This window comes from Vulpes vulpes, chromosome 12 (assembly GCF_048418805.1).
Source record: "Vulpes vulpes isolate BD-2025 chromosome 12, VulVul3, whole genome shotgun sequence".
In the NCBI taxonomy this organism is placed as follows: domain Eukaryota; kingdom Metazoa; phylum Chordata; class Mammalia; order Carnivora; family Canidae; genus Vulpes; species Vulpes vulpes.
Genome location: NC_132791.1, coordinates 157,977,122 through 157,995,227, shown reverse-complemented (window position 1 = coordinate 157,995,227; position 18,106 = coordinate 157,977,122). Strand labels below are relative to the sequence as shown.

Below are 18,106 nucleotides of genomic sequence, written 5' to 3'. Positions count from 1 at the left end.
GGGCGCGATCCTGGAGACCCGGGATCGAATCCCACATCGGCCTCCCGGTGCATGGAGCCTGCTTCTCTCCCTCTGCCTATGTCTCTGCCTCTCTCTCTCTCTGTGACTATAATAAATAAATAAAAATTAAAAAAAAAAAAAACCAGTTTCAAAAAAATAAAATGTTTCATTTAACTTGCCTTAATTCAAAAAACAGAAAGAGGTGATGGTTGTTTAAGGATTTAGGTAAGGTAGGTGCACTCCCTTTGATGGGGGGAGAGGGGGTCCCAGTTTCCCTCATCTAAGAGCTCCGTACTTTGCAATTTCCCTCTTTATGTAGATACTTTTTTTTTTTTTTAAGATTTTATTTATTCACGAGAGAGAGAGAGGCAGAGACATAGGCAGAGGAAGAAACAAGCTCTATGCAGGAAGCCCGATATGGGACTCGATCTTGGGACTGCGGATCATGCCCTGAGCCAAAGGCAGATGCTCAACCGCTGAGCCACCCAGGCGTCCCTATGTAGATACTTTTTGAAAAAACAAAAAACTTTTTTTTCAAATAGTCTTGCCCATTGTGGGACTTGAACGCCCGACCCTCTACGTATTGAGCTAGTCAGATGCCCCATACTTTTCAATTTCTTTTTTTTTTCTTTTAAGATTTTTATTTATTCATGAAGAGGCGGAGACACAGGCAGAGGGATATGCAGGCTCCCTTCAGGGAGCCCCACCCGGGACTCACTCAGTCATGCACCCCAGGATCACACCCTGGGCTGAAAGCAGAGGCTCGGGATCCCTGGGTGGCGCAGTGGTTTAGCCCCTGCCTTTGGCCCAGGGCGCGATCCTGGAGACCCGGGATCGAATCCCACGTCGGGCTCCCGGTGCATGGAGCCTGCTTCTCCCTCTGCCTATGTCTCTGCCTCTCTCTCTCTCTCTCTCTCTCTCTCTGTGACTATCATAAATAAATAAATAAATAAATAATTTGAAAGCAGAGGCTCAACCACAGAACCACTTAGGCGTCCCCCGATTTTTGATGGGCAGTACAAAACATCCTATCCAGGGCACCTGGGGGACTCAGCTGGTGAAGCCTGTGCCTTCAGCTCAGGTCATGGTCCCAGGGTCCTGGGATCGAGTCCTGCATCCCTGCTTCCCCACATCCCTGCAGTAGGGGCCCTACTCAGCAGAGGGTCCACTTGTCCCTCTCCTTCTGCCCCCTCGCTCCCGCTTGTTCTTTCTCTAATAAAGTCTCAAAACAAATGGAAGGGGGGCACCTGTGTGGCTCAGTGGTTGAGCATTTTAAAATCTTAGACCGGGAGCCATTGTGGAGGGCAGACACATCTTTCCTAAAAACACTTAGTTAATAGAAGGGAATTATGATGATGCATTAACATTTAGCAGAGAAACGTGGGGTTGTCTGCTGCTTGTGCTGAGCTGTTCTGCAGCCGGATTCCCTGACATCCCCTGCCCAGCATGTGGCTTTCTTCTCTGAGGGAGTTCCCCACCATTGAAGACCAGGAGGAAGGACTGTACAAACTGGAGATACAAGTGGACATCTTGGTCCCCAACCTGTCCATGAGCCCACAAAGAGAGGACATAGGTGCCCCTGGGGAGCCCCACTCAGCCCCTGCAGGCTGGAAGGGGGTCCTCTGGCTGCCCAATGGGCTTGGACCTACGGGTACCCAGGGGATCAGGGTGGGGCATACTAGCCTGCATGTGGGTTCTGATCAGGCCCAAGTTCCAGGCCTGGGGAAGGTTTTCCTCTCTGGTTGACACTGCCCCGGGAGGGAGCCAGCTGACTCGGCTGCCCTGCTAGCCACTGGTCAGTGCGTAAGCAAACTCCTGCATTGGCACACACAGGCCACACAGTCCCACTTGACTTCCCTGGGCGTGATTCCCTGGGGGTTTTGGGGACAAGTAGGAGAAACCCAAAATCACTCAGCAATGCCTCCCTACTCTGAGCACGTCTGGCCTGGCTGGGCACTACCAGGGGACCCTGGACCCACCACCTTAACTCCTCTCCCCATTCTGCTTGTTCTGGTCCCACAGGCAAACCCTGGGCTCTGGCACAGCTGGCCCCCACAATGTTCAGTACATGGAACCAGTGGGCGGTGCAGGCCTTCAGTGCTTTGTCAGGGAGCCATGGGATTCTTGGAGTCTGGTTCTTGACAAATGGTCAGCTGAAGGCTGACCCAGAACACATGCCCACCAACCCAGAGCGGGCAAACTGAGAACACTGTCAGGGACAGGAAGACCACCTTCCTAGACCCTGCAGTTTGCTTGGGTTCTGGTCTCAATTTCCCATTAGTAGGCCGCTCTGGGAAGTCAGACTGCTGCTGAGAGTGATCTTGCCAGCAGAGGGCGCTAGGGCCACACTCCTAGGCTGAAGGCTCTGGTGGCTACAGCCCTGCCCTGTCCCTGCGACCTCGTAGGACCGGCCAGGGCTCCCTGAAGAGGAGCTGCAGGTGACAGAACGTCCTGAGTCTCAGTACCAGGAGGGGCTCAGCTTCTCCAGCGCCAGGCACAAATGTGGACTTCCGTGTGAGTGCTTTCACAGAGCTGGAGCGTTGGGACAAGGTTGGAAAGTACTCCACGGAGACTGCAGGGCTCAGTTTACATCTAATTTACTGTATTTTAAAGTCTGGATGTTAGTGGGGAGGAGGCAAAGTGAGCACTGAGTGGTGCAGACAGAGGAGTACATGCCTTGGTGGGACTGAGGGACAGCAGGTTCTGCTCTCAGGACTTGCCGGGTGGCCCCAGGATAGTAGTCATGACAGGAGGTGGGGTAAGAGGATGCCACAGAGAATCGCTGGGGTGAACCCACCCAGGGGAACCACATCTGTGGAAGCTGCCCACTCAGAAGCAGCACTCCCTTGGGGTGCTGGGAGCAAAGAGCCCTCCTGTTTCCAGAAAAGTGTCGTATGCATCCCGGTGGCTGTCCTGGGGCAGGAAGGCAAGGCCACTGTCCCCAGCAGGCACTACCCTCAGGCCAACTAAACACCCCCGGTAAAGACAATGTTACTGCTCACCCAACTGCTGACCACACCATCAACCTGCCACCACTCCTCCTTCCCTGCCGTTTTACAGATCCTGTCCCCTTGTGGGAAGACTTTGGACCCTGGCCAGAGGCAGCTCCTTGCCCCCCTCATCCACCTTCTACCAACATCTAGGACCTGAGTGGCCCCAGGGACTCAGAACCATCAGCTGGACCAAGCCCTCTCAACCCAATGCCAGCCCTTGCCACCAGAGGGTCTGGTCCTTCACACAGTGAGAGGTCTAGCCACTCTGCTCAGCTGCCTCCTGTCCTGGGCTCAAGGCCAGTCCTGGATCTGAGGTTCTCAGGCTGCCTCGGATTCCGTCCACCTTCCTGCTAAATCTTGCCCAAAGGACAGCGCCATGTGCCCAGCTCTTGGCCCAGGTAGGGCAGGGGGTCGCGATGGCACGAGCTGCGGCCACAGCGGCAGCAGAGGGTCAGGCCCAGAGGGTCAGGCCGGGAAGTCAGGTGAGGCCTGCGTCCTAGCAGGCGGCCGCCCAGGCAGGGCGGACCTTCCGCCGCAGGAGAGTTCTGGTGGTGGTGGTGGGGGTTCGGGCGGAATCGCCGCGGGGCAGGCCCTGGTTTCGGCGGTGGGCACCTCCCCCGCCGGGTTCGGGAGAAGGGGGCCCTCGGTGTGGGGCGGCGCGGCCGGCTCACTGCTCCCGGCCCCCGGCCCCCGGCGGCAGGGGGCGCGGGGCGCGGCTGCGTTCGCCGTCCGGCGTGCAGGCCTTGGCGGAAAGCGCCCTCTCGCGGCCCGAACGGAAGGCCGCCGTGACGGTCACCAGGTAGGCGGTACCGGGCGCCAGGCCCTGCAGGGTGGTGCTGTTGCGACCCGCGGGCACCTCCAGGCGCTGCGCCTCGCCGCCCAGAAGCGGCCCGACCTGCACGTGATAGCCCAGCACCGCGGCGGGGCCCAGCGCCGGGGCCCAGGTCACCCGCAGGCTGCGCGGCCGGGCGTGCGAGATGACGATGCGCTCTGGCCCGGCCTCCTCTGGAGGGGTGGAGAGAAGGGAGGGGGAGCGCACGTGAGCTGGGCGGGGTCTCAGGTCCCGCCCCCGCGGCCGCGCCCGCCCCACCCCACCCCAGCCCGCCCTCCACGCCCAGCTCACCCAGCAGCGTGTGCACCCGCAGGTACTGCGGCCTCACCAGGCGCACGTTTGACTCGGGCACCAGAGCCACATCGTAGTCCGTGTCAGGGGCGAGGTCGACCCAGGCCCAGCCCGTGGCGTTCCCGGGTAGTTGCTGGCGACGCACAGTCCCTGGCTCCGCGCTGGGTGCCAGCTCCAACACGTAGTAGCCAGAGCCTTGGGTCAGCAGGGGCGGCCAGGTCAGGCGGAAGCCGCTGGACGTGACCTCGGAGGCACGGAGCTGCTGTGGCCGCATGGCCTCTGCGGGTGGTGCATGGGGTCAGGCTTCCTCTTGCCCTGCATGGGGCCCCGACTTCGGACTCAGGGAGGACCGAGCAGGGAGAGGTGGGGACCTGGAGCACTAGGGAGCCAGGCTCCGCAATGCAAGCTGTGCTCATGACCCACACACCGGCGACGACAGTGCAATCGCCCACTTGGGACGCCACCTGGCGTTTCCCTGCCTGCCTCAGCCATAAACCCGGACAGGTGAGGATGTATAATGGCCACTTCCTGTCCACTCCAGTGCCCTGAATAAGGGCCCCTCAAAGGTAGTGTCTGAGAATAGAGCACCAGCCACGCCCCAGCCCGAGTGGCCAGCACAGGTGTGGTCAGCTCAGCTCTGGAGAGTCAAGGCAAAGGGGCGCCATCGGTGCAGCCAGAAGATGGGAGGCCATGCGTGGGTGGGCGGACACCCTGAGGAGTGATGATGTGACAACCCCAGGAGGAGCTGTACATGGGGTCACAGTACTGCCTGCCTCAGGTTTCTTGGAGGGGGGCTCCTGGGTGGGACCCCCAAATGTGCATTACTCCTGAGCCTGTGACCCCACGTGGCTATCTGAGTGACCATGCAAGCACATAAGGTTGATAAATGTCTGGGCAGGATTATGCCCATTGGGATCCTGATGCTTCCTCCTTTAATGCTGGGTGCTACAGCAGTCAGCCTGGCACTCATCCTCCTGCCCATCCCCCCATATGCAGACCCCACCCTACATACAGCTTCACTGCCCTGCAGCCTGGGGTCTTTCCTGTCCAGCTGCTTGCCTTTCCTCCTGCTGTCCCCTGTGGGCTCAGGGGCCACCAGGGGCCCATGTCCCTGGGGGAAACCTTTGGGAGGACCCCCACCCCTCTGCAATCCAGTCCAACCCCTTCCGGTTTTTGGTGGATGATTAACCCACAGGCAGAGACTTAGGAAGAACCCTGGGGTTAGTGACATTTTTCAGTGGATAGAGCTGGCTGAGCCAGTAATCAGGCTGTTCATCTCCAGCCCCTCTCACTGTGAGGTTTCCCTGGGGGTGGAGGGTGCCAAGGGTGGTCCCTAAGAAAGTTGGTGGGGAGCTGCTAGCCCCTGCAGTGGGCCCTGCCTGCTCTAGCCTTCTCTCCAGCAATCCTAAAAACCACCATTGGTGTGAACCCACACACACTCCTCTGTGACGGTCCCTACCCCTGGGGTAGTAGGGCCTAAGCTCTGTGGGAGGCAGTCCTGGCCCTTCCTGACCTTGTTCTCTCATTCCCAGGCATGGTAGGACTTGACACACATACAGGAGTCTGTGCTGTCCATCTGCAGAGTCCTGGGGCTTGGACCCTCCCTCTTTCTCTCATGTACCCACATCCCACCAGATGCAGCCCCTTGGTCTCCTGGCCCACTTCAGGCCCCCAACTGATGGGTAGGCCCATCATCAGAAACCCCCACCTGGAGGTGTTTACTCAAGCCTGGCTCTCTGTCCCGCTGCAGCCCAGGCAGGGGGCCTACGGGGCACACAGTTGGAGCTGTCCCTAAAGGACGCTCAGAGAAGCCATGTGTGTCACCTCCCTGCTGAACCCCCAACCCACACTAACTCCAGAGCCCTGGCCCCTGCTCCAGGCACTCTAGTTCCTCTCACCCCACCTCTTCCTGGGGCCCTTGCTGGGGTCTCCCAGGCCCTACCAAGAATGGATCCCGTCAGCTCCTGGGCAATGATGTGCAGGTCATCGACATCCACAAACTGCAGGTGCTTCTCAGGAGGGGCCGAGGCAGCAGCTGACAGCTCCAGGAGGTTGCCACGGCCAGTACTGACGATGAAGACAGTGACACCCAGGTCCTTCAGCTCCTGCATGGGGGGCCCCACGGGGTCGCTGGAGCCGCCGTCTGTCACCCACACCAGCACTTTGGGCACCCCTGGCCGGGCCCCTGCCACCTCTGCAAACAGCTGCTCCTTGGCGTAAGCCAGCGCCAGGCCAGTGTTGGTGTCGCCCATGCGCTGAGCTGCAGCACGTATGGCATCCTGGACAGCCTCACCTGAGCTGTGCTGGCCGAAGGGGAACTCGGTGTACGGGCGGCTGCCCACATGTACCAGGCTGGCACGCAGAGCCCCGGGGCCCAGGGGCAGCAGGGCCACCAGCTGCCCCAAAAACTCCCGAACTCGGGAAAACTCATAATGAGACACGCTGGCCGAGCTGTCCAACAGAAACAGCAGGTCCCCCTGGGGGGCTGAGGCTGGGGCGCCTGGGGGAGAGGGGAGAGTTCAGCCCCAGGTGGTAGCCCCCAGAGAGCCCCACACCCAGGGCAGAACCCCCAGGGCCTGAGCTTTCCTGAAGCTGGAGCTTGCCCAAGTAGGCCCTGAAAGCCTGCTTCACCCTACCCCCAAAGGTCCTGACAGTGGCACCTGTGGGGGAATAAGGGGAGGGGTCCTGAGCCAGTAAGTGGCCCACAATCTCAGTAGGGTCTAGCTCTGCCCCCTGGCCATGTACCTGGGGTGCTCTCTGGGCTCAAATCTCATATGTAAAGGAGAGCTAACCCCTCAAAGCCCCGGCATCCTCCCTTTGCTCAGCAGACTCTGCAGGGTGGAGCCAAGGGTCCTGGCCCAGCCCCTAGGAGTATGGGTGGACAGGCTTGGGTCACAGGGGGTTCCTTTCCTCAGGCTTGGCTTCCAGAGAACCAGCCTCCAGGCTGGAGCTCAGGCCCACAGCCCTGCCTCTAGGTAAAGCAACTAGTGTGTGTCGGGGGGCACAAAGCAGCTGGGGAGACTGGGCACTGAGGGGGACAGAGAATGATCACAGCCGGTGCAGCCAGGCTGGAGTCGTCACCCCACTTACAGATGATGTCACGCCTCCTCCAGAGCCATCCCCTGCTCCATCTGGACCCAGGAAGTGGTTACCTGCTGCAGCAGCCTGAGGCCCCCCCCACCCCTCCCAGGCCTTCCCTCTCCTCCCGGCACCCCTTCCACCACTGGGCCAAGGGCTGACAGGATTCTCTTCTGTGCCTTGCGGCCTGTTTCCCCCAATCCAGCCCTCTTACCATCCCATCCCTCATCCCAAGGAGAAAAAAACTGAGGCAGGGACCGCCTCCCCGACAGACACCTCCCCTTACCTTTCCACACGCCCCACCCCCCCAATCTGGTGCCTGCCTCGCAGCCCGGGGCACCTGGGCCCGCCCACCGCAGGTGCGTGGGATACCCTGCGGCGGTCCCGACCCAGCGGGCCGCAGCGGGAAGGCTAGAGGTGCCCTGCGCCGGCGGCCCGGGGCAGGGGCGCCGCCCGAGCTGGACTGCAGCCCGCCGCCTGCCTCACTCACCACGTTCGGCGCCGCTCCGCGCCAGCGCCAGCCGCAGGCTCAGGGCCAGGCTGAGCGCCTTCCAGGCCAGCATCGCGCGCTAAGGGAAGGGGCGCGCTCGTCCTCCGCTCTCGGCTCGCTCTCTCGGGGACTGCAGGGCGCGCCGCCGCGCAGGCCGGACCCGGTCCCGCCCCCTGGGGCCCCGCCCCCGAGACCCAGGCCCCGCCCCCGGGAGCACAGGCCCCGCGTGCAGAAGCGCACAGACTCCGGGAGGCTTGCACGCCGACAGACCCGGGCGGGCAGCGACACGCCGCGCTCCAGAGCTGTGACCGCGGCACCCACGCGTGGACGTGCAGACACACATCCCCACCTCTCTGTCCTGGTTGGGAGGCCTCGGGGTCCGAGCTGTCCCCTGCCCCTGGGCGGGAGCAGAGCAGGGAACTATGACGCTGGGCACCCCCCCAAGCCCACCGCCCGTGACCCCTCAGTGCTAGTAGTCCCTGAAATCAGGCCCAAGGGCAGTCCAGGTGTGCGACAGGGCTGGGGGTGACACCCAGAGCAACCTCAGGCTAGCGAGGTCCAGGCCCTGGACTCACTTCTACCACAGGGCTGAGAGAAGGGTAGGCATTGGAGGCTGGACACTTATAAAGAAAACAGGGCATTGGGAGGGGCGGAGGCCAGAAGGACACAAAGCCCCCTACTCCACCTGGCTCCCTGGAAGAAGAGACTTAGGAGCAGGGAATGGCTGTTCAGGCCCTGTCCAGTGTGACCATGCTGGAATGATTGTTGTTCTCATATCCCCTGCCCAATGAAGGGCCCAGGGCCTGACCCCAGATCAAACGCCAGGACCAGGATCCCTGGGTTGCGCAGCGGTTTAGTGCCTGCCTTTGGCCCAGGGCGCCATCCTGGAGACCTGGGATCGAGTCCCACATCGGGCTCCCAGTGCATGGAGCCTGCTTCTCCCTCTGCCTGTGTCTCTGCCTCTCTCTCTCTCTCACTGTGTGCCTATCATAAATAAACAAAATAAAATAAAAATAAAAATAAAAACTCTCAAAAACTTAAAAAAACAAAACAAAACACCAGGACCAAGGGCAGGCTCCCAGCCCTCTGGAGGGACCCATGAGCAAGCCAGGAACCTTGCCATCTGGGATTCTGGTGGGGCCAGGCCAGGCATGGCTGACTGCAGGGGGCACCCTGGGTACCACTTTGGCCTTCAGGGCAGATTCCCTACCCTTAGGTGGGGCAGGGCAAGGTCTTCCAGGCAGGAGCTGAGGGTCCAGATGAGGTCCCTCAGTACTGGTAAGACCACTGCCCTCTCCCAGCCACTGTGTGGAGCCGGGAGGGCACAGGTCCCCAGTGCGAGGTGGCAATGGTGCCTCTGCCAGGATGTCCACTCCCTTCCCCACTCTGCAGGAGGATGCTCAGCAGCAAGGACGGATGGGACTCAATGGTTTTCCTTCCTCCCTTTATGGCAGGTGAGACACTCTGTTAGACAGGCTGGAGCTCCAACTTTGCCTAAAAAAGGAAGTGGCTCAGCCAAGCTGGAGGAGCTGGGGCAGGAACGAGCGAGAACTGTGTCCCCGCTGCCCCCACCCCCTCAGACGGAGTCTTGGCAGTGCTGGTGCTGGCTCAGCTCCACAGACCTCAGGCTGCTGTTGGGACCAGAAACTGCCTGGTGCTTCCGCCTGGGCCCCGTTGAAGGGGGTGGGACACAGGCTTGGTCCCCTGAAGTCCAGGGCGTGCCTCCCAGGGGGGCCTTGCCTGGCACCCAGCCCTGAGACAAACCAGGCAGACCAGGGCTGCAGCTGGCGGGGACAGTGAGTGGACGCCAGGGCCAGGTGGTGGCAGCTGGGGGCTGGGGCTCCCGCCAAGAGCCAACCCAGGGGGCGCCGGGGTTGAGGTACCCAGGTAAACGTGCGAACACCTCGTGGCTCATCCTCCCTCTTACTGGGCACCCACTGTCGGGGGCAGGGAGCTGGGCCATGGTGGGCTGCTGCCCTGTGGTAAGGCAGCAGCTGCTTTGCTTGTTCCCCAACCCCTGTGGAGCCAGCAGAGCCTGGTCACACTGTGGCCTGTGCTGTTGGGCTGACAGAGAAGTTTCCCTCCCTTCTGGAAAAACTGAGCGGGTCTTCTTGGCCACGACTCAGGCCCTCAAGGAAGCAGCCGCCCTCCTCCCTCCAGCCTCTCCTACCAAGGGAGAAAGGATGAGAGGCCCAGTGTGAGGATGGGTCTGTTGACGCCCCTGCCTGGGCTTAGCTGAACTCAGCCACCAGCCCCAGTAGAGTTTCTTTTCAGTTCTTCAGCTCATTCTTCCTGCTCATGCTGAGCTCTTACCTGACCCCTGGGAGATACCCCGCCTCCCCCCTGCCTGCATCTGGTCAGTTCTACTCCCCCAGCCCCTGTACTGCCCTGAGGCTCTCCTGGCCACACTGACCCTGCTGCCAGCATCATGGCAAGTCTCATTCCAGTGTCCTGCACTCCTCAAGGGGAGACACAGGCAGATGGAGAGTCCCTAGGGAGAGCAGGGGTCAGCCAGGAGTGTAATAATTGTCAGGGTCAGGCCTGTGCTTGAGGCAGACGCCAGAGGAAGCACAAACATAATTGTCCGGAAACCTCCTCTCAGAAGAAAGACAGGCTGGGAGGCCGAGGGGTTGAGAAGGACACAGTGAGCCAGGACACAGCAGGCCCTGCCCACCCGCCCTCTTCCTCCCCCAGGCCTGGCCCCTGCCTGGGCCTGGTGTGACTGAGGCGGGCCTCCCCCACTCCCCCATCCCGCAGCCTTGGCCCAGTCTGAGAGCCCCAGAGCATCACTTCCTGGCACTGGCCCATCCCATCCCACTGGTCCACAGGCAGGTGGAGGGGGTTCCATGAAACCCAGGGACATAGTTCTCTGAAGGCCCTGGCCCTGCCCCCACTGGTTCCACGGAACAGTCCCTCCTCCGCACAGACCAGGCCTCTGCAGAGAAGAAGGGCCTTTTGTCCCTAGCTCACTGTGGTCATGTTGACCCTAGGGAAAGGGCAGTTCGCAAGGCCTATGACCCCAGCCTGAGGGCACTCTGGGCCTAAGGGGTGGAGCAGTGTGGGCCCCTTCCCTCACCAGTGGGGCACCCTGTGCTGCTATCTTTCATGTGTTTGTATCTCACATAGATGTACCCATGCACATTACTTGAGGACACTGAAAGAGGAACAGGGGTTGCTATGGTCCTGAGTTGGGGGTGTGGGGCAAGCTGGAGGCCCCAGATCCCACCACATGGTAGCTAGTGGGGCAGAGGGTGAGGGCAGCAAGAGAAGCAGGTCCTCTCAGAAGGGAACTTGGGCCATGCTGCCACCCACCCAGCTGCCCCACCCACACATTCTTCTAGACTCCACCTGTTCGTTCATGGTCAGGGACATGCTAGCACCTAAAGGACTGGTCCTGAGGGTCTGCAGGTCCTGTTGTCTCACTCCGCAGGAGCCCAGGCCAGCCCTCTGTGGTCCTACAGCTGAATCCCACTCAGGGCGGGCAGCCTGGGCATTAGGTGGGTATCACCCTGTCTGTGTTCATCCCAGCAAGTCTGTGCTGGGGCCAGCTACATGCCAAATTCTGCATCGGGGACATGCAGGCACCCTGTCCTCTGAGGGCTGCCAGGCTGGAAGGGGGACAAGCATGCTTGCCAAGATTCAAGTCTACTTATTTTCCCTGTCAGGGGTGGGACCATGTTATACTAGATGGGCACAAGCTACAGGAAGTGCCAAGACCCTACGGTGGAAGCTGGCTGGTGTGTGTAAGGGCAGTAAGGAGGCCTGGGGGCAGAAAGGGTGGGGAAGGTTGTAGGGCTTTCATGGGCAAGGCAAGAGCCCATGCCATGTGTGGGGCAAGGTTGATGCCAGGGTCCTAATGCTACTCATCTAAGGGGCCCCAGGGTAGTTGCCATCTTAGGTAGATGCTAAAGGACAGGGGAAGGAGGCAGAAATGAAGGCCAGCATCCAGTCTCCTGAGAGTGTAGCTTGTGCAGAGACCTGAGTAGTGTGCCTTTCCTGCAGTGGGACCCCAGCTTTTGTTCCCTCTGCTGGAAATTTACAGGAAGATAATCACCCTACCCCCAGGCAGGGTCCAGGCCAGTTTGGATTGGTAAGCAGAGAGCAGGGAGGGACAGACCAGTGTCAATACTTTGGTAGGGGCTCCCCAGAGATCAGGATAGGGCCCTGGGGGCAGAATGAGGAACTTAGCCTTCAGAGACAGCACTACGCAGCTCACTCACCTGTTCCAGCCCAGAACCCCTTGCCTAGCCCACATGCCTGGATGGGAGCAGGGCTTAGATCAGGTGTGTGGTTGACAGGAATGAACTGGCCAAATCCCCAGGACCCCTACTAGTTGCCACCAATGTCTGAGGGTTGCCTGCAGACACCTGAGCTCCCAGGAAATACTTCGTGAATGAATAAATGATCTTGGGCAGGTCCAGGAGCCTTATGGAGCCCAATCTCCTGATCTGTGGGGTTGGAACCATGTCTCTGCCTGGGGTATTAGGGAAAGCAGACAGAGGGACACATGCACAAGCACTCACACAGGCGCACACTGTGGAGACCCCTCCCCCATGACTAGGCACACTCTTACAGGGCAGGGATCTGGGCACCTGGGAAAAAAGCATTTGTTGCCCAAAGTAGAGGTCTCTGCCTGCCCCACCAGTAACTAAAGGCCACCGCTCTTGACTTTCCCCCACTGGACCTCTAAAAGCCAACTGCTGAGCCCCTTCTGTTAACCTCCTACAGCGCCCCCAGAGGTTCTCCTTTTGTGAGTGGCTGTGCAGAGCTGGAGCTGAGGCAGGTCATCCCTGGGGTCAGTTAGAGGCCATGCAGTGCTCCTGGGGCAGGCCTGGGAAGTTGGGACACACCTTAGGAACCCGAGGTTCTGGCAGCTGAGCTCCCCATGAAGGCCTCCCCCCTACCCCCCCACCAGGCCCAGCTGTTGTTTTGATGACTCTGGGGCCAGACAGATCCTCAGGAGAGTCCTCATCTTCGAAGCCTAGCCAGAGCCTGCCCAACCTTGGGCAGGAGGGGAAGGAAGGCGGCTTCAGACCAGGGGAAGCTCTCCTTGGGAGCTGGGCAGTCGGCCAGGCTCCTGTCTGACTGGGCGCAGACAATTGGAAAACCCCAAGAACTCCTGTGGGATCTAAGCCAGCCACACACCGAGCTCTGCTCAAGGCCACAGAACAACCCCTGAGCCTTGTCATAGCCTAAACCCTGAGCTCTGGCCCTGCCACTCACACAGAGACCTGCCGACAACATGGTATGCTAGATCCTTTAAAAGGTCTTTCAGCTAACCCTAGATTCTGGACAAATAACAAGATACACATTTTAGTAGTTTTTTTTTTTTTTTTAAAGTAATCTGTACACCCAACATGGGGCTTGAACTGACAACTCTGAGATCAAGAGTCACATGCTCTACTGACTGAGCCAGCTAGTTGCCCCAAGAAACACAGTTTTAAGACACTGCTGGGCTTATAGGGAAGTAAATATCTTCTAATGTTCCCCCCAAATTAAAAACACTAAAAATAAATAAACAGAAGAATAATCAACAGAAACTCAGGAAGATGAAAGGAAACAGGTGGGGTATCAGGGAGGCCCCTTGACGAAGGGATGGGGAGCCACAGGTGCAATTACAGAAGCTGGCCCAGGACCCAAGCCAGGCCCAGATAGGGCATGCCGTGCAGAGGGAATCCCTCCTGGAAGGACATGCCTGCAGGATGCTCACAGGTGCAGGTTGACAGTGGAAAATGAGCATCCATTCAAAGAAACACTATATTGTTAGTGAGAATCAGCAGAAACAACAAATAACAGATTCATACCCCCAGAGAGTAAGAAATTAGAATTGTTAGGTACAGAATATAAAATAACTGTGGGTAGGGGCACCTGGGTAGCTCAGTCAGTTGAGCATCTGCCTTCAGCTCAGGTCATGATCTCAGGGTCTTGGGATCAAGCCCACATGGGGGTCCCTGCTCAGCTGGGAGTCTGTTTCTCTTCTGCCTCTGAGCCTTCCCCCACCTTGTGCACTCTTGCATTCTCTCTGTCTCAAATAAATAAATAAAATCTTTTAAAAAATAACTGTGGGTGAAATGCTCAAGAAATTGAAGCAAAACTGGAATCCCAAAATTGAAATGCACGGAGACTCTCTCCCATCTGATGAGATTTGAATAAGAAACAAGTATAACTTTTTGATATAATAAAATAACTTAAAATTAATTAAATCTGCTAATTGGCAGATTAGACATTAGACACAACCAACGAATTAGTGAACTGGAAGAAGATAAAGAAATTGCTCAGAATGCAGCCCAGAGAGCCAGGAAGACAAAAATACAAGAGACAGGCAAGTGGACACCAGGAGGAAAGGGGAAGAGATGCTCCCAAAAAAAGAATGCAAACAATCAACGGGAGGCCAATTTGGTGACATAGGTAACGGCTGAGAATTCTCTAGAACTGATGGGAAGCACAGTGTATACTGAATGGGTGAATAAGAACACATCCACGACTAAAAACATGCTTAAAGGGCAGCCTGGGTGGCTCAGCGGTTTAGTGCCGCCGTAGCCCAGGGCGTGATCCTGGAGAGCCAGGATCGTGTCCCAGTCCGGCTCCCTACATGGAGCCTGCTTCTCCCTCTACCTGTGTCTCTGCCTCTGTGTGTGTGTGTCTCTCATGAATAAATAAATAAAATCTTTAAAAAGAAAAGAAATATTCTTAAAGCCAAAGATTGCAAAAGATAGAGAAGATCTTAAAATTATCCAGAGAGACCGAGCTCTTAACTCTGGCACCTGTCTAGATGCTAGCCCAGGTCACAAGCCGAGCCCTGACCCCCAGCCCAGGTTGAACCCTGCAAGCCCTGGGGCTGTTGGCCACTGCTGAGCTTCTGGAACTATGTGCCTCTGGCCGAGTGTGGAAGTCTCCCGCGCAAGTCTCAGCACCGGTGAAACCCTCTGCAGACCCACTGACTGACCAGACAAGGGGCCGCAGGGCTGCGGGACAGAAACCAGGAAGGCCATCTTTTTCTGAGCCTGGCCATGCGCCCCTACTCTGAGAGGCATTTCCCTCCTCCCTGGGGGCTTCCCGGTTCCTCGCAATGACAGGGCACTGCGGGGATAGGGAGACCTTGGGGACAGGCGGACCTCGGTCCGGGGGAGTCCGGTGCCATCTCGCGGCCACTCCAAGCACTGCGCACGAAGCCCCGAGGTAGGCCCGCAATTTTCTAGGACGGAACCTGGACGCAGACCGCGCGATTGCAAGCCGGGGGCTCCCTCATGGGGCGGGGGATTTGGAGGTCTCGTCCTATGGAGGGGCATCTGGGGTCACACCCAGGCGCAGAGCTGTTCCTCCTCGTCGGGGTGGCGTCCCACCCGCCCACGGTCGCTGGACCCCGGGTGGCGGCGAGGTCCAGGGGGCCAAGCTGGGGGCGGCAGCAGCGTGCGGAGGCGCCGGGCCAGGCGGGTGCGGGCGGCCGAAGCGAGCACGAGCAGAGGAGGCAGCGAGAGGAAGCCGAGAACGATGAGTGCCGCGGAGCCTCTATCCGACAGCAGCGTGCGGCACGCGGGGCGAGGTGCTGGGTGAACCTGGGGGCGAGGCGGGCAGTCAGGCAGGGCGGCGAGCGGCCGGGAGCAGGTGGCTCTGCAGGGGTCTGGGGGCGGGGCCCGAAGTCAGGGGCGGGGCCGTGGGGCGGGGCCTGGTAAAGGACTGGGGGCTGGAGTAGGTGGACCCGGCTAGGCGCGCGGTCAGTTAGCCCCTCAGGGGTGGGACCTGGGCCCATGTCTGAGGGCTTGCGGGGTGGGCTGGCTGGGCCCCGGCATTAGTGAGTTGAAAATAGAAGAACCGGGGCCCAAGCAGCATATGACCTGCGCAGGAGGCCCTTGAGGGGAGGCTCAGAGCCTTGCTCCGGATCGTCCCATCCCCACGGTCCTTCCGTGTCTGCTCTCCTGGGGCCCTTCCCTGTGTTGGCATTGACCTGGAGCTCCTTCCCAGGGCTCTCACCGGACGCATCACCTTCCCTTCTGCAGCCTTGCACTCTGTGCCCCTCCCCCGCCTCTGACCGACCCCTTCCCCCCTTCTGACCGACCAAACCAGAGCCCATTCCACGTGAGGAAGTCCAGCCGAGGGCAGGAGCAGTCTACGAGGGGCTGTGGGTGCGCGTAGGGGTGGCAGACTGGAGAACTTTGGCAATATCTCCGCCTTCTCTTCCTGGACCTCCCTCTTCTTCCCCCCATGCCCAGCTGTCCAGGCCCTGGTGGCCCTTGGTACAAGGCTAGGGGGCCTCGGAAGGGGAGGGAGCAGGTCCGATCCAGTGACAAACAAAAGCTCTTCTTTTGCTGTGGCTGCGGGGAGTGTGTGTGTGTGTGTGTGTGTGTGTGTGTGGTTGGCAGAAGCAGGGGCTTACCAGGGAGGGACACAGATGTCTCTGGGACAAGGGGGCCATGCTGGGAGGAGGGAATTCACCTAGAGCCCCAGCGCCCACGCTTCTCAGGACCCCCACTCCCTAAGGCCCCAGCCAGCCCCCGCCCTGCCCATGGATGGCTTAGCTCACCCTTGAGTGGCACAGGAATCCCAGGTACACGATGGCAGCTGCTGGCAGCAGTACTAGCACGAACACAGTTGCAGGCAGCAGCAGGTGCAGCAAAAGTCTGGCCAGGGCTTGGCCAGGCAGCAACAGAGTCCCAAGGCCTCGGACAGCCAGCCCTACCCAACCTGGGGACCTCAGGGCTGAGGCCTGGCTGTCAGGAAATCTTCCCGGCAGCATGGGTGCTGTGTCCGAAGTGCCCCCTCCCTCATCCTCCTCTGTCTCCTTCTCCTGTTCACTCATGCTCTTGCAGGCAACAGGCCTGGTGGGTTCACAGAGGTATTCAGATGGCAGGACTTAGGTCTTCAGGTCAGACTTCTACCCAGACTCCAGCAACCTTAGAGGACCCAGATGGGGGACAGCACCCTGGCCCACGTAGGTGCAGCTCTGACCATCAGTCTCTGAGGTCACACCCCAGCCTCAGTTTGCCCTGCTGCCAGGCTGGGCTTCCCTCTGCCAGGCGACTACAGCTCCAGCCCTGCTCAGTCTCTGCAGCCAGCTCCTGTGTGTTCTGGTCAGGGCTGCACAGCTGTCCTAGCTCTGGGGGCCCTCCTCCCTCCTGGTCCCACCCCCTCCTCGCTTCCAGCTCCCTCTCACAACGACTTCATTTCATAGGTCTTGACTCTGACAACTGCCCCATCAGTTGACTTCATTTCATAGGTCTTGACTCTGACAACTGCCCCATCAGTTGCCGCTGTGTTGAGGTGGCCACCCACTGCACTTCCTGTCCTTAGTCCCTGCTGGTGCCCTCATCCCCAAACCTGGCCTCTGTCAGCCTCAGTGAAACAGGGAAAACACTGGGTGCCTAGACCGTAGGGGTGTTGAGAGGGCATGTGAAGCACTTAGTGCAGGACTTAGCACACAGTAGGTGCTCAGTAACAGCAGCTATGGTTATCAGCATCCTTTGTGTTGAAGCCTTGTCCATCCTGAAAACAGTGGGAGCGTGCATTTTGTTATTTCACCTGGGGAGAACGCATTCCCAGGTACTCCGTAAACCCCAACTAATTTCCCTCCAAATTACTAAAATGCTCTGAGCTCCTAACAGATGTTAGGTTTTTCTTGCATAGCATTTGGCATTTTAAAAACTGCTTACATAACTAGCTGACATTCAAAGAGTAGGTTGCCTGTGAACTGAATGAACAAGCTGTGCGATCAGGTATGAGTGTCTCCCCTTCACTCCTTCTCCCACCATTGGCTTTATTACATCCAACTTCTAACATTTTCCAGTGTGTAAATTCCCTTTGGACACAAATGAATGGTGGAGGATGGCAGTCAGTGCAAGCAGGTTTAGGAATGCAAGCCTAATACATGCCCCTGTGAGAATGCAAGCTGAAGTTCCCTGCAACACATGCCAAGCCCTGTTGCCCGACACACACAATTGTTTTCACAGGCATAAACATAACAAGATCTTATAGTGGCTGTTTATTTATTCGGATAATGAAATGAGGGTAAAAAAATGTTGCAAACAATACTGTTCAGATGGATGCAGAGTTCAGGTGGAAAAGGTACCAGTCAAATCTCCTAAGCTCCACCCTCTGCTTGGTCTGTCTTGCATTCATTTGCTCATGCTATAAGCACCCCGAGCTCCCTTAGTGTGCCAGGACTGCTCTAGGCTGGGATGCCATAGGCCCAATGTGGGCCTCTGCTCTTCAGGGTATTGTTCTGTGTGGGTGCCCCAACAGGCCTGCATGCATTTTTAGCTGAGTGAGGCAGAAGTTGGGATGACCCGCCACACAGCTGGCCCTCACAGTCTCCTGCCTTCAGGAAGGCAGTTTCTAGGCTTACCTGGCTCTCATGAGGTATTGGATTTTCCACCCGTCCTCCCAGGGTGCGGTGTCCACGGAAGTAACTCTTCCATATCAGGGCTC

At 58.6% G+C, this 18,106-nt stretch overlaps 2 protein-coding genes across 2 annotated transcripts; both read right to left on the bottom strand.

Moving 5' to 3' along the window:
• Positions 1-2,581: 2,581 nt before the first annotated feature.
• On the bottom strand, positions 2,582-8,252 carry VWA1 (von Willebrand factor A domain containing 1). Its single transcript, XM_026007112.2, has 4 exons — positions 7,685-8,252; positions 6,059-6,616; positions 4,117-4,395; positions 2,582-3,998 (listed from the first exon to the last, which is right to left on the bottom strand). Exons 1-4 carry the CDS (start codon positions 7,755-7,757, stop codon positions 3,661-3,663), a joined length of 1,248 nt encoding a protein of 415 aa, XP_025862897.1. The 5' UTR covers positions 7,758-8,252; the 3' UTR covers positions 2,582-3,660.
• Positions 8,253-13,851: 5,599 nt separating this feature from the next.
• Positions 13,852-16,822, bottom strand: TMEM278 (transmembrane protein 278). The gene is made up of 2 exons (XM_026007113.2): positions 16,206-16,822; positions 13,852-15,240 (listed from the first exon to the last, which is right to left on the bottom strand). Exons 1-2 carry the CDS (start codon positions 16,479-16,481, stop codon positions 14,980-14,982), a joined length of 537 nt encoding a protein of 178 aa, XP_025862898.2. The 5' UTR covers positions 16,482-16,822; the 3' UTR covers positions 13,852-14,979.
• Positions 16,823-18,106: the final 1,284 nt, after the last annotated feature.

Excerpts from the sequence above, each read along its gene's own strand:
- TMEM278 (XM_026007113.2), bottom strand. The coding sequence starts at position 16,481 with ATGAGTGAACAGGAGAAGGAGACAGAGGAGGATGAGGGAGGGGGCACT. Across the intron at positions 15,241-16,205 it reads GATTCCTGTGCCACTCAAGG|GTTCACCCAGCACCTCGCCC; the intron begins GTGAGCTAAGCC and ends CCTCGCCCCCAG.
- VWA1 (XM_026007112.2), bottom strand. The coding sequence starts at position 7,757 with ATGCTGGCCTGGAAGGCGCTCAGCCTGGCCCTGAGCCTGCGGCTGGCG. Across the intron at positions 4,396-6,058 it reads GCTGACGGGATCCATTCTTG|AGGCCATGCGGCCACAGCAG; the intron begins GTAGGGCCTGGG and ends CACCACCCGCAG. Across the intron at positions 3,999-4,116 it reads GCGGGTGCACACGCTGCTGG|AGGAGGCCGGGCCAGAGCGC; the intron begins GTGAGCTGGGCG and ends CCACCCCTCCAG.